The sequence below is a fragment of the Telmatherina bonti genome (assembly GCF_933228915.1).
Source record: "Telmatherina bonti genome assembly, chromosome: 1".
In the NCBI taxonomy this organism is placed as follows: Eukaryota; Metazoa; Chordata; class Actinopteri; order Atheriniformes; family Telmatherinidae; genus Telmatherina; species Telmatherina bonti.
In genome coordinates this window covers 3,228,752-3,242,151 of record NC_136619.1, presented here as the reverse complement: position 1 = coordinate 3,242,151, position 13,400 = coordinate 3,228,752, and the positions used below count along the sequence as shown (strand labels likewise).

At 49.4% G+C, this 13,400-nt stretch overlaps 1 protein-coding gene across 1 annotated transcript; it reads left to right on the top strand.

The window, feature by feature from the left end:
- The first annotated feature begins 513 nt into the window (after positions 1-513).
- On the top strand, positions 514-13,157 carry mtfmt (mitochondrial methionyl-tRNA formyltransferase). Its single transcript, XM_079242209.1, has 9 exons — positions 514-1,547; positions 7,489-7,686; positions 8,217-8,339; positions 10,331-10,433; positions 10,511-10,586; positions 10,664-10,755; positions 10,829-10,901; positions 12,610-12,683; positions 12,850-13,157. Exons 1-9 carry the CDS (start codon positions 1,357-1,359, stop codon positions 13,033-13,035), a joined length of 1,116 nt encoding a protein of 371 aa, XP_079098335.1. The 5' UTR covers positions 514-1,356; the 3' UTR covers positions 13,036-13,157.
- Positions 13,158-13,400: the final 243 nt, after the last annotated feature.

Genomic DNA, 13,400 nt, shown 5'->3' with positions numbered 1-13,400 from the left:
AATGATTGTGTGTTTTGTTATGTATTTAGTATGTATGTATGTAAATAATGTTTTTGGGAAATGGGCTGTAAATAATGGTTAATTTGTAAGTAATAATGTCCAGGGACCCTAGTTGTTGTAAAATGGTTGAACCGGTAACTGATATAAAGACTGTGACTGGTGGAGGGAGGGGGTAGAGAGAGGCATGTGGGGTTTGAGATGCTGTGAAGGGCAACTGCTGTGATGCCTGCTGTACCCACCCTGCCTTTGGTGAGCAGTCTGTACCAGGAAAACTTGAAAAGTAAACTAAAAGTCAGAGCTCTGAAAGTCCACTGTGGGGACCTGTGTTGTCGTTTATGTGTCCCGCTTCATCCTGCCATTGACTCCTGACGTATTTCCTATTTTGAGGGTTTCTTTGACACCAGAACCCCAACAGTACTTTATATAATTTCCTCATATGTTAGCAGAGATCCATGTAATCAGAGCTTTATGTTACCTAATTAGCAACACTTTAGATCCAATAATGTTGCACAACAAAGAATATATTCATTGAAATAAAGCATTTCAGTCTTTCAGTTTATTGAATGAATGAATGAATAAATGAATGAATGAATGAAAAAAAAGTTAATTAATCCCCAAAGGGAAAATCAATTTATAATAATTGATAAATAAAAGATTAATAATTGATTGATTTTATAATAGTTGCTCAAAGACCACCCCTTTATTTGAGAGAGTGCTGCAACAGTAGGATGACACTGATGTGAAACTTGCTGCCCCTTCATGTTTGTATTTTTACCTTTATTTCGTGCTAATTTGGATTTTACTTTATCATTTTATTGCAGTGGCAGCTGTCACTTGTCTTCTGCAGTAACAATCCAGACCAGACGGTGGTGCTGAAACACCAACAGCTTCCACCGTTGTACCACCACCACCAGAGAAGAAGAAGAAGAAGAAGAAGAAGAAGAAGAAGAAGAAGAAGGAGGAGGAGGAGAAGAAGAAGAATGCGAAAGCAGAAGTTGTGTAGGAAATACATAGACATAATATACATAGACATATTTAAATAAACGCCTTGTCTTCGCCATATTGGATGGGTCTCTGCTTTCGCGTCTTGCTGCAGACCCCAATCAGGTAAACTTGGTGAAGTTATTGCTGTGGTTGGACCGACGCCTTACAGACAAATGGAGGCGCGTGGAGACCCATCCAAGAAGGCGGCACGATGAGACGTTAGCTCTACAGGCAGCATGATACGATGCGCCGTCTATGTGTTTAATGTCTATGTAGAAGCATGGCCGCTCCCTGGGTCGGTAACCCGGGCAGAACAAAACAAACCAGTCTGTAAAACTTTCCTAGTTCTCCTTTCCAGCATCTGAGGTCGTCATGTTCGTCCTGAAGAGTCTCCGACATTTCCATCGCTGCTGCTCGCGCACAGAGACGAGAGTGCGCTCCCGCCGTCTGCTTACGTCACCTTCCTCTTCCTCATCTTCATCATCAGGACCACCGTGGAGGCTCCTGTTTTTTGGAACTGATCAGTTCGCTGTTGAATCCCTGAAAGTCCTCACATCCAGCAGGTAGAGACTGCAGATTACTGACATGTCAGCAGGAGATCCTGTAGGCTGCAGGTTACTGACATGTCAGCAGGAGGAGATCCTGTAGGCTGCAGGTTACTGACATGTCAGCAGGAGATCCTTTAGGCTGCAGGTTACTGACATGTCAGCAGGAGATCCTGTAGGCTGCAGGTTACTGACATGTCAGCAGGAGATCCTGTAGGCTGCAGGTTACTGACATGTCGGCAGGAGATCCTGTAGGCTGCAGGTTACTGACATGTCGGCAGGAGATCCTGTAGGCTGCAGGTTACTGACATGTCGGCAGGAGATCCTCTAGGCTGCAGGTTACTGACATGTCGGCAGGAGATCCTGTAGGCTGCAGGTTACTGACATGTCGGCAGGAGATCCTGTAGGCTGCAGGTTACTGACATGTCGGCAGGAGATCCTGTAGGCTGCAGGTTACTGACATGTCGGCAGGAGGAGATCCTGTAGGCTGCAGGTTACTGACATGTCGGCAGGAGGAGATCCTGTAGGCTGCAGGTTACTGACATGTCGGCAGGAGATCCTGTAGGCTGCAGATTACTGACATGTCAGCAGGAGATCCTGTAGGCTGCAGGTTACTGACATGTCGTCAGGAGATCCTGTAGGCTGCAGGTTACTGACATGTCAGCAGGAGATCCTTTAGGCTGCAGATTACTGACATGTCAGCAGGAGATCCTTTAGGCTGCAGATTACTGACATGTCAGCAGGAGATCCTGTAGGCTGCAGGTTACTGACATGTCGGCAGGAGATCCTGTAGGCTGCAGGTTACTGACATGTCGGCAGGAGGAGATCCTGTAGGCTGCAGGTTACTGACATGTCGGCAGGAGATCCTGTAGGCTGCAGGTTACTGACATGTCAGCAGGAGATCCTTTAGGCTGCAGGTTACTGACATGTCGGCAGGAGGAGATCCTGTAGGCTGCAGGTTACTGACATGTCGGCAGGAGGAGATCCTGTAGGCTGCAGGTTACTGACATGTCAGCAGGAGATCCTGTAGGCTGCAGGTTACTGACATGTCGGCAGGAGATCCTGTAGGCTGCAGGTTACTGACATGTCAGCAGGAGATCCTGTAGGCAGCAGGTTACTGACATGTCGGCAGGAGATCCTGTAGGCTGCAGGTTACTGACATGTCGGCAGGAGGAGATCCTGTAGGCTGCAGGTTACTGACATGTCAGCAGGAGATCCTGTAGGCTGCAGGTTACTGACATGTCAGCAGGAGATCCTGTAGGCAGCAGGTTACTGACATGTCGGCAGGAGATCCTGTAGGCAGCAGGTTACTGACATGTCGGCAGGAGGAGATCCTGTAGGCTGCAGGTTACTGACATGTCGGCAGGAGGAGATCCTGTAGGCTGCAGGTTACTGACATGTCGGCAGGAGGAGATCCTGTAGGCTGCAGGTTACTGACATGTCGTCAGGAGATCCTGTAGGCTGCAGGTTACTGACATGTCAGCAGGAGATCCTGTAGGCTGCAGGTTACTGACATGTCAGCAGGAGATCCTGTAGGCTGCAGGTTACTGACATGTCGGCAGGAGGAGATCCTGTAGGCTGCAGGTTACTGACATGTCGGCAGGAGATCCTGTAGGCTGCAGGTTACTGACATGTCAGCAGGAGATCCTGTAGGCTGCAGGTTACTGACATGTCGGCAGGAGGAGATCCTGTAGGCAGCAGGTTACTGACATGTCGGCAGGAGATCCTGTAGGCTGCAGGTTACTGACATGTCGGCAGGAGGAGATCCTGTAGGCTGCAGGTTACTGACATGTCGGCAGGAGATCCTGTAGGCTGCAGGTTACTGACATGTCAGCAGGAGATCCTGTAGGCTGCAGGTTACTGACATGTCGGCAGGAGGAGATCCTGTAGGCTGCAGGTTACTGACATGTCGGCAGGAGATCCTGTAGGCTGTAGGTTACTGACATGTCGGCAGGAGATCCTGTAGGCTGCAGGTTACTGACATGTCAGCAGGAGATCCTGTAGGCTGCAGGTTACTGACATGTCGGCAGGAGGAGATCCTTTAGGCTGCAGGTTACTGACATGTTTGCAGGAGATCCTGTAGGCTGCAGGTTACTGACATGTCGGCAGGAGGAGATCCTGTAGGCTGCAGGTTACTGACATGTCGGCAGGAGGAGATCCTTTAGGCTGCAGGTTACTGACATGTTTGCAGGAGATCCTTTAGGCTGCAGGTTACTGACATGTCAGCAGGAGATCCTGTAGGCTGCAGACTACTGACATGTCGGCAGGAGATCCTGTAGGCTGCAGGTTACTGACATGTCAGCAGGAGATCCTGTAGGCTGCAGGTTACTGACATGTCGTCAGGAGGAGATCCTGTAGGCTGCAGGTTACTGACATGTCGGCAGGAGATCCTGTAGGCTGCAGGTTACTGACATGTCGGCAGGAGATCCTGTAGGCTGCAGGTTACTGACATGTCGGCAGGAGGAGATCCTGTAGGCTGCAGGTTACTGACATGTCGGCAGGAGATCCTTTAGGCTGCAGGTTACTGACATGTCGGCAGGAGGAGATCCTTTAGGCTGCAGGTTACTGACATGTCGGCAGGAGATCCTGTAGGCTGCAGGTTACTGACATGTCGGCAGGAGATCCTGTAGGCTGCAGGTTACTGACATGTCGGCAGGAGATCCTGTAGGCTGCAGGTTACTGACATGTCGGCAGGAGATCCTGTAGGCTGCAGGTTACTGACATGTCGGCAGGAGGAGATCCTGTAGGCTGCAGGTTACTGACATGTCGGCAGGAGATCCTGTAGGCTGCAGGTTACTGACATGTCGGCAGGAGGAGATCCTTTAGGCTGCAGGTTACTGACATGTCGGCAGGAGGAGATCCTTTAGGCTGCAGGTTACTGACATGTCGGCAGGAGGAGATCCTTTAGGCTGCAGGTTACTGACATGTCGGCAGGAGGAGATCCTTTAGGCTGCAGGTTACTGACATGTCGGCAGGAGGAGATCCTGTAGGCTGCAGGTTACTGACATGTCGGCAGGAGATCCTGTAGGCTGCAGGTTACTGACATGTCAGCAGGAGATCCTGTAGGCTGCAGGTTACTGACATGTCGTCAGGAGGAGATCCTGTAGGCTGCAGGTTACTGACATGTCGGCAGGAGATCCTGTAGGCTGCAGGTTACTGACATGTCGGCAGGAGATCCTGTAGGCTGCAGGTTACTGACATGTCGGCAGGAGGAGATCCTGTAGGCTGCAGGTTACTGACATGTCGGCAGGAGGAGATCCTGTAGGCTGCAGGTTACTGACATGTCGGCAGGAGGAGATCCTGTAGTCTGCAGGTTACTGACATTTCGGCAGGAGGAGATCCTGTAGGCTGCAGGTTACTGACATGTCGGCAGGAGATCCTGTAGGCTGCAGGTTACTGACATGTCGGCAGGAGGAGATCCTGTAGGCTGCAGGTTACTGACATGTCGGCAGGAGGAGATCCTGTAGGCTGCAGGTTACTGACATGTCGGCAGGAGATCCTGTAGGCTGCAGGTTACTGACATGTCGGCAGGAGATCCTGTAGGCTGCAGGTTACTGACATGTCGGCAGGAGATCCTTTAGGCTGCAGGTTACTGACATGTCGGCAGGAGGAGATCCTTTAGGCTGCAGGTTACTGACATGTCGGCAGGAGGAGATCCTTTAGGCTGCAGGTTACTGACATGTCGGCAGGAGGAGATCCTTTAGGCTGCAGGTTACTGACATGTCGGCAGGAGATCCTTTAGGCTGCAGGTTACTGACATGTCGGCAGGAGATCCTGTAGGCTGCAGGTTACTGACATGTCGGCAGGAGATCCTGTAGGCTGCAGGTTACTGACATGTCAGCAGGAGATCCTGTAGGCTGCAGGTTACTGACATGTCGTCAGGAGGAGATCCTGTAGGCTGCAGGTTACTGACATGTCGGCAGGAGATCCTGTAGGCTGCAGGTTACTGACATGTCAGCAGGAGATCCTTTAGGCTGCAGATTACTGACATGTCAGCAGGAGATCCTGTAGGCTGCAGGTTACTGACATGTCGGCAGGAGATCCTGTAGGCTGCAGGTTACTGACATGTCGGCAGGAGGAGATCCTGTAGGCTGCAGGTTACTGACATGTCGGCAGGAGGAGATCCTGTAGGCTGCAGGTTACTGACATGTCGGCAGGAGATCCTTTAGGCTGCAGGTTACTGACATGTCGGCAGGAGATCCTGTAGGCTGCAGGTTACTGACATGTCGGCAGGAGGAGATCCTGTAGGCTGCAGGTTACTGACATGTCGGCAGGAGATCCTGTAGGCTGCAGGTTACTGACATGTCGGCAGGAGGAGATCCTGTAGGCTGCAGGTTACTGACATGTCAGCAGGAGATCCTGTAGGCTGCAGGTTACTGACATGTCGGCAGGAGATCCTGTAGGCTGCAGGTTACTGACATGTCGGCAGGAGATCCTGTAGGCTGCAGGTTACTGACATGTCAGCAGGAGATCCTGTAGGCTGCAGGTTACTGACATGTCGGCAGGAGATCCTGTAGGCTGCAGGTTACTGACATGTCAGCAGGAGATCCTGTAGGCTGCAGGTTACTGACATGTCGGCAGGAGATCCTGTAGGCTGCAGGTTACTGACATGTCGGCAGGAGATCCTGTAGGCTGCAGGTTACTGACATGTCGGCAGGAGGAGATCCTGTAGGCTGCAGGTTACTGACATGTCGGCAGGAGATCCTGTAGGCTGCAGGTTACTGACATGTCGGCAGGAGATCCTGTAGGCTGCAGGTTACTGACATGTCGGCAGGAGGAGATCCTGTAGGCTGCAGGTTACTGACATGTCGGCAGGAGATCCTTTAGGCTGCAGGTTACTGACATGTCGGCAGGAGATCCTGTAGGCTGCAGGTTACTGACATGTCGGCAGGAGATCCTGTAGGCTGCAGGTTACTGACATGTCGGCAGGAGATCCTGTAGGCTGCAGGTTACTGACATGTCGGCAGGAGATCCTGTAGGCTGCAGGTTACTGACATGTCGGCAGGAGGAGATCCTGTAGGCTGCAGGTTACTGACATGTCAGCAGGAGATCCTTTAGGCTGCAGGTTACTGACATGTCGGCAGGAGGAGATCCTGTAGGCTGCAGGTTACTGACATGTCAGCAGGAGATCCTGTAGGCTGCAGGTTACTGACATTTCGGCAGGAGGAGATCCTGTAGGCTGCAGGTTACTGACATGTCGGCAGGAGATCCTGTAGGCTGCAGGTTACTGACATGTCGGCAGGAGATCCTGTAGGCTGCAGGTTACTGACATGTCGGCAGGAGGAGATCCTGTAGGCTGCAGGTTACTGACATGTCGGCAGGAGGAGATCCTGTAGGCTGCAGGTTACTGACATGTCGGCAGGAGGAGATCCTGTAGGCTGCAGGTTACTGACATGTCGGCAGGAGGAGATCCTTTAGGCTGCAGGTTACTGACATGTTTGCAGGAGATCCTGTAGGCTGCAGGTTACTGACATGTCGGCAGGAGGTGATCCCGTGGTGTTAAAATGGTGTTAAAATTTAAGACATTTGTGTAAAAAAAAAAAAAAAAAAAATTACAATAAAACTTTACATTTTAGTCTACATTAGAATTATTTTCAACAATGAAGAAAATATATATATTTAATCTTTATATTTAAATGTAGGACAAATGTGATGGTGGAGGATTTATCACATGTCTGCAGGTTATCGCCGTTCCACATCTTCTGTTTTTTCCACATCAGACATAAGGTCATGTTACTGCCCAGTGGAATAGAAGCATGTCGCCCCCTACTGGAGAAAAGCTGTAACGCGTTCTCCATCTGGCATCTAAACATGGAAACTTTTAAAATTGGGGGGGGAAAAAAGAATTTTTTCCAAGGGCAGGGCCACAGGAGACATTCATGTAGAGACCTGAATAATGTGGACAGGTTCAGACGTTAAAGCTCAGCGAAAACGGACTGACGCCGGTGTTTCTCTACAGGAATTCTGGGGAAGGGATCGTGGAGAACCTCGAGGTTGTCACGCTGCCCGGTAACGTCCCAGTGAAGAAGTTTGCCCAGCAGAACAAGCTGACACTCCACAGCTGGCCTCCAGACGACCTCCACGGACAGTTTGATGTGGGCGTGGTGGTGTCATTTGGATGTTTGCTCCCCCAGAGACTCATCAGCAAGTTTCCATAGTCAGCCTTTACTCTTCTTTCTGCTGACGCTGCTTCTCTCATGTTCACTAACATTAACTTCACATCTCGTGTTGTGAATGCGTTTGGTCCGTGGTAGCCGGACTCCGGCCCAAGTGCCCAGCATAAATGTATTGATCAGATGGATGAACCTCATGTAAGCAGTTTCATGCTTCTTGAGACAGAACACTTATAACCTATCAGATCAGTCCCAGTGTTGGCCGAGTAACTCGTATATAATCCCTTAACTAGTTCAGACACATGCTTCCTGTGACAGTCAGACAAACCAGAATGAATGTTGATGTTCAGGAAAACGTTGTCTTCAAAGTTTAGAAGTTAGTTCACCTCTAGAAAAAGTAGATTATGGATCTATGTGATGTCACATGATCCACAAGTCTATAAACAATGTTTGTTTGTTTTTTTTACTTTAGCTACAATCTGAAAACATCAAACACTGAAGTATTTCTGGACTGTTTACAGATGTGTTGAACAGAAAGCAACAAGGAAAAAAATAAAGTGTGTTTTTGTTTCAGTGGGATTTTGAATGTTCACCCCAGCCTTCTGCCACGGTGGCGAGGTCCAGCTCCTGTCTTCCACACCATCCTGCAGGGCGACACCATGACCGGAGTCACCGTCATGCAGATCCTTCCTCACAAGTAAACGCATGAAGCCAAAGCTGACACCAGGTGTCCTCCATATTTCATCAGTTTTAGATTCTCGTGGTCTTGGATGCAGCGCACCTGAACTGCCTGTTCCAGAGCGACAACGCTGTGTTTAACAAAGAAGAAATGAACCATGAACTACCAGCTGTGTGCCAGCCTCCTCTACATCTGTGGTTCTTGTTTATTCCATCTGGACCACCCTGACCTCCATCTGGACCATCCTGACCTCCATCTGGACCACCCTGACCTCCATCTGGACCATCCTGACCTCCATCTGGACCACCCTGACCTCCATCTGGACGACCCTGACCTCCATCTGGACCACCCTGACCTCCATCTGGACCACCCTGACCTCCATCTGGACCACCCTGACCTCCATCTGGACCACCCTGACCTCCATCTGGACAACCCTGACCTCCATCTGGACCACCCAGACCTCCATCTGGACCACCCTGACCTCCATCTGGACCACCCTGACCTCCATCTGGACCACCCTGACCTCCATCTGGACAACCCTGACCTCCATCTGGACCATCCTGACCTCCATCTGGACCACCCTGACCTCCATCTGGACCATCCTGACCTCCATCTGGACCATCCAGACCTCCATCTGGACCACCCTGACCTCCATCTGGACAACCCTGACCTCCATCTGGACAACCCTGACCTCCATCTGGACCACCCTGACCTCCATCTGGACCACCCTGACCTCCATCTGGACGACCCTGACCTCCATCTGGACCACCCTGACCTCCATCTGGACCACCCTGACCTCCATCTGGACCATCCAGACCTCCATCTGGACCACCCTGACCTCCATCTGGACCACCCTGACCTCCATCTGGACCACCCTGACCTCCATCTGGACCATCCTGACCTCCATCTGGACCATCCTGACCTCCATCTGGACCACCCTGACCTCCATCTGGACCATCCTGACCTCCATCTGGACAACCCTGACCTCCATCTGGACCATCCTGACCTCCATCTGGACCACCCTGACCTCCATTTGGACCATCCAGACCTCCATCTGGACCATCCAGAACCACCAATCAGGATGATCCAGAACTTCATCTGGACCATTCAGACCGCTATCTGCACAATCCAGACCTCCATCTGGACCACCCTGACCTCCATCTGGATAACCCTGACCTCCATCTGGATAACCCTGACCTCCATCTGGATAACCCTGACCTCCATCTGGACCATCCAGAACCGCCAATCAGGACCATGCAGACCCCCATCTGGACCATCCAGACCCCCATCTGGACCATTCACACCTCCATCTGGACCACCCAGACCTCCATCTGGACCACCCAGACCTCCATCTGGACCACCCAGACCTCCATCTGGATAACCCTGACCTCCATCTGGACCATCCAGAACCGCCAATCAGGACCATGCAGACCCCCATCTGGACCATCCAGACCCCCATCTGGACCATTCACACCTCCATCTGGACCATCCAGACCTCCATCTGGACCATCCAGACCTCCACCTGGACCATCCAGACCTCCATCCAGACCTCCACCTGGACCATCCAGACCTCCACCTGGACCATCCAGACCTCCATCCAGACCTCCATCTGGACCATCCAGACCCCCATCTGGACCATCCACACCTCCATCTGGACCATCCAGACCTCCACCTGGACCATCCAGACCTCCATCCAGACCTCCACCTGGACCATCCAGACCTCCACCTGGACCATCCAGACCTCCATCCAGACCTCTACCTGGACCATCCAGACCTCCACCTGTACCATCCAGACCTCCACCTGGACCATCCAGACCTCCACCTGTACCATCCAGACCTCCACCTGGACCATCCAGACCGCTATCTGCACAATCCAGACCTTTTTCCAGACAGATTTTGCATGTTTGTATGAAGAAACACGAGGGTTTGCTGTTATATTTAGACTGAAAAGACAAGAAAACAGCAGGTTAAAGTAAATCTAACAGAAATCAAACTGTTTTTTCCCCCAGGTTTGACATCGGTCCAATTCTCAGCCAGGAGCTTCATCCGGTACCAGAACGCTGCACGGCCGATGAACTGGGAGCAGCTCTGGCAGTTAAAGGAGCTCGTCTGGTGAGTCTGGTGAGAAGTCTGTAGTCCTCCAACCAACAGAGCAGTAACAGCTTCTGTGTCTGAAATCTGGATTCCAGCTCATCGATACATTGAGGAAGCTTCCTGAGAAAATGTTGAATAAAACAGAGCAGGCTCAGACAGGGCAAACGTTTGGTATGAAAACACACACACACACACACATTAAAACAGAAGAAAAGATTTCTTACTTTAACTTTATTTTTCTCAAAAAGCTCCAAAGATTGGTCCAGGTCTGAGCTGGATGGTTTGGGAGGAGCAGACCTGTAAGCAGATCGATTGCCTGTATCGTGCCATCGGCTCCCAAGTAAGAAAAACCACCAAACAGAGGCTGGTTCTGGTACAGTTCTGGTCTCACACTCATCCCCATCTGTTAACAGATACCTCTGAGGACTGTGTGGATGAACAGAACCGTAAAACTGTTGGACTTTGTAGGAAAATGTCACTTATCAGGTGAGTTAGTGAGAGTAATAAAGACTTTTCTTACTATCAGGTCGTAATAAAAAAAAAAAAAAAAAATCTGATCCGTCTCTTTGTATTATTTACCAAATGTGTAGAAATGGAGTAATAATTTATTGATCAGGTTAACGACCATAACCCATCCATCTGCTGTGTGTCTGAATCTCGTATCTGCAGGTGGTCAGTACTGCAGATCATCAGAACCACTCTGAACACTTTCATTGTGCTAATGCTAGTATCAAATGCCAGCAGTTAGCATCAGATGCCAGCAGCTAGCATCAAATGCCAGCAGCTAGCATCAGATGCCAGCAGCTAGCATCAAACGCCAGCAGCTAGCATCAGATGCCAGCAGCTAGCATCAAACGCCAGCAACTAGCATCAGATGCCAGCAGCTAGCATCAAACGCCAACAGCTAGCATCAGACGCCAGCTGCTTGAATCAGACGCCAGCAGCTTGCATCAGACGCCAGCAGCTAGCTTCAAACGCTAACAGTTAGCATCAGACCAAGCGGCAACCTCCAGCGGTTAAAACGGAAGCCTATGCGGAAGTGCATAAAACTGCAGTTCTCCCTTCATCCACTAGGGGCTGCAAACAGAGCGAATCCCCATAGACTCCCATGTTAAAAAGACCAACTTCACAGCAGAAATAAATATGTTTACAGCATAAATAAACACGTTTACAACAGAAATAAACATGTTTACAGCATAAATAAACACGTTTACAACAGAAATAAACGTGTTTACAGCAGGAATAAACATGTTTACAGCAGGAATAAACATGTTTACAACAGAAATAAACATGTTTACAGCAGGAATAAACGTTTACAACAGAAATAAATATGTTTACAGCCTGGTACAAAAATCATTTTAGGTTTAATAGGTCAGGTTTACTTTCATGACAACTGTGGGGGGAGTGAATTTTTTCTAACGCGCCCATTTAAAAGTAATTTAATCTTGAAATTCAGCATAATTAGGGCCGTGTTCTTTTGACTGACAGGTACCCGATCTCCCACTTCGGGTAAGAAGAACGTAGAACAACTGCGGTTTTTAGCCGGTTAACAACGTGACTTAGCTTTAACCCGCTTACCTCCATTAGCTGGTTAGCTCCTGTTATCTCCAGGTTAGCTCGGTTAGCTCTTAGCTACAGAAAGCTCGGAGTTCGCTTGATGTCAATCATCCACCATGACGCTCACAAGATGACACGCATGCCTCTGCCAAGGTGGTGATAGTAGGAACCGCCCACGAGCTTCAATTCAGGTCTTCAGAAACATATGGGTGACGTCACGGAGGCTCCATCCGTCTCTTTATGTACAGTCAATGCATCAGATGCTAACAGTTAACATCAGACGCCAACAGTTAGCATCAGATGCTATGCTAGGACCGACCTCCAGTTTAGCTACTAAATCGTTTAAACGGAGGTGATGTTCCGGGTCCTTCGTTGTTCCAAAACTTCTTTCTGTAGCACCTTCAGAGAACACTGTTTCTGTCCACACCGTGTTTTCACGTAAAAATCCAAACCTCCAAATACTCTTTCCAAAGCTTGTAAATGAGAGCTGAGGTCCTGTGGGGCCTCCAGATTCAGACGGATGAGCGTGTGATGGGTAACCAACCAGACGCCATGGTGCTCAGCTGTGGTAGATGATCCTCAGATACCAGAGGCTAAAAGATGAAGCAGTAATATTTGACCTGACCTTTGTCATTAGATCACAGGAAGAAGCCCCCTCCCGGCGCGGTGTCCTACCTGAAGGAGTCTGATATCCTGGCTGTCCGGTGTAAGGTTTGTTTACATAATTATAATAAATAATTATTTTCTATTGAACTCTGTCTAATTATGGATTATTAGATGTGTTTTTTAAATAGGTGTCGGAAGGTGACTGATTTAGTTTTTCTGTTTAGTTTAATGGTTCTGTTTTGGTAGCTGAGATGTTTGCTTTGTGTTTAAGGATGGCTGGGTTGGATTCAGAGCCGTTATACTGAAAAAACGACTGACAGCATCTGATTTCTATAACGGCTATCTGCATCAGACATGGAAGAGGAACACACCTGATACGACCCCTGAAGGACACTTTGTCAGTAGAAAACTGGGAACTCAAGAGACTCCAAAGAGAACGCATTCAACATTCACATGAAATCAGAAATAGTCAGTGTGATGGTTGTCTAAAGCCATGTCTTTGTACTGCACATGTTTCAATCACTGCATTCATTATAATAAATAATAATAATCAAAATAAATGAGCTGTTGTCAAACTGAAACCACAAAATGGCGTCAAGGATTTTTTAAAAAGTGTGTTTTTTAAAGACATAAGACAGAGTCCGGTTAAATTTATGGAGAAAACCAAGCCATGTTGGTCATAAAACCATATGTGAAACAGCTCCGTTATACCTGTAATCACCACCAGCTGGCTGAGAGACAACTGTCCACCAGAACCCAGACCAGACCAGAGGAAACCTAGCGTTGGATCAGTCCGGAGGCTGAGAGACAACTGTCCACCAG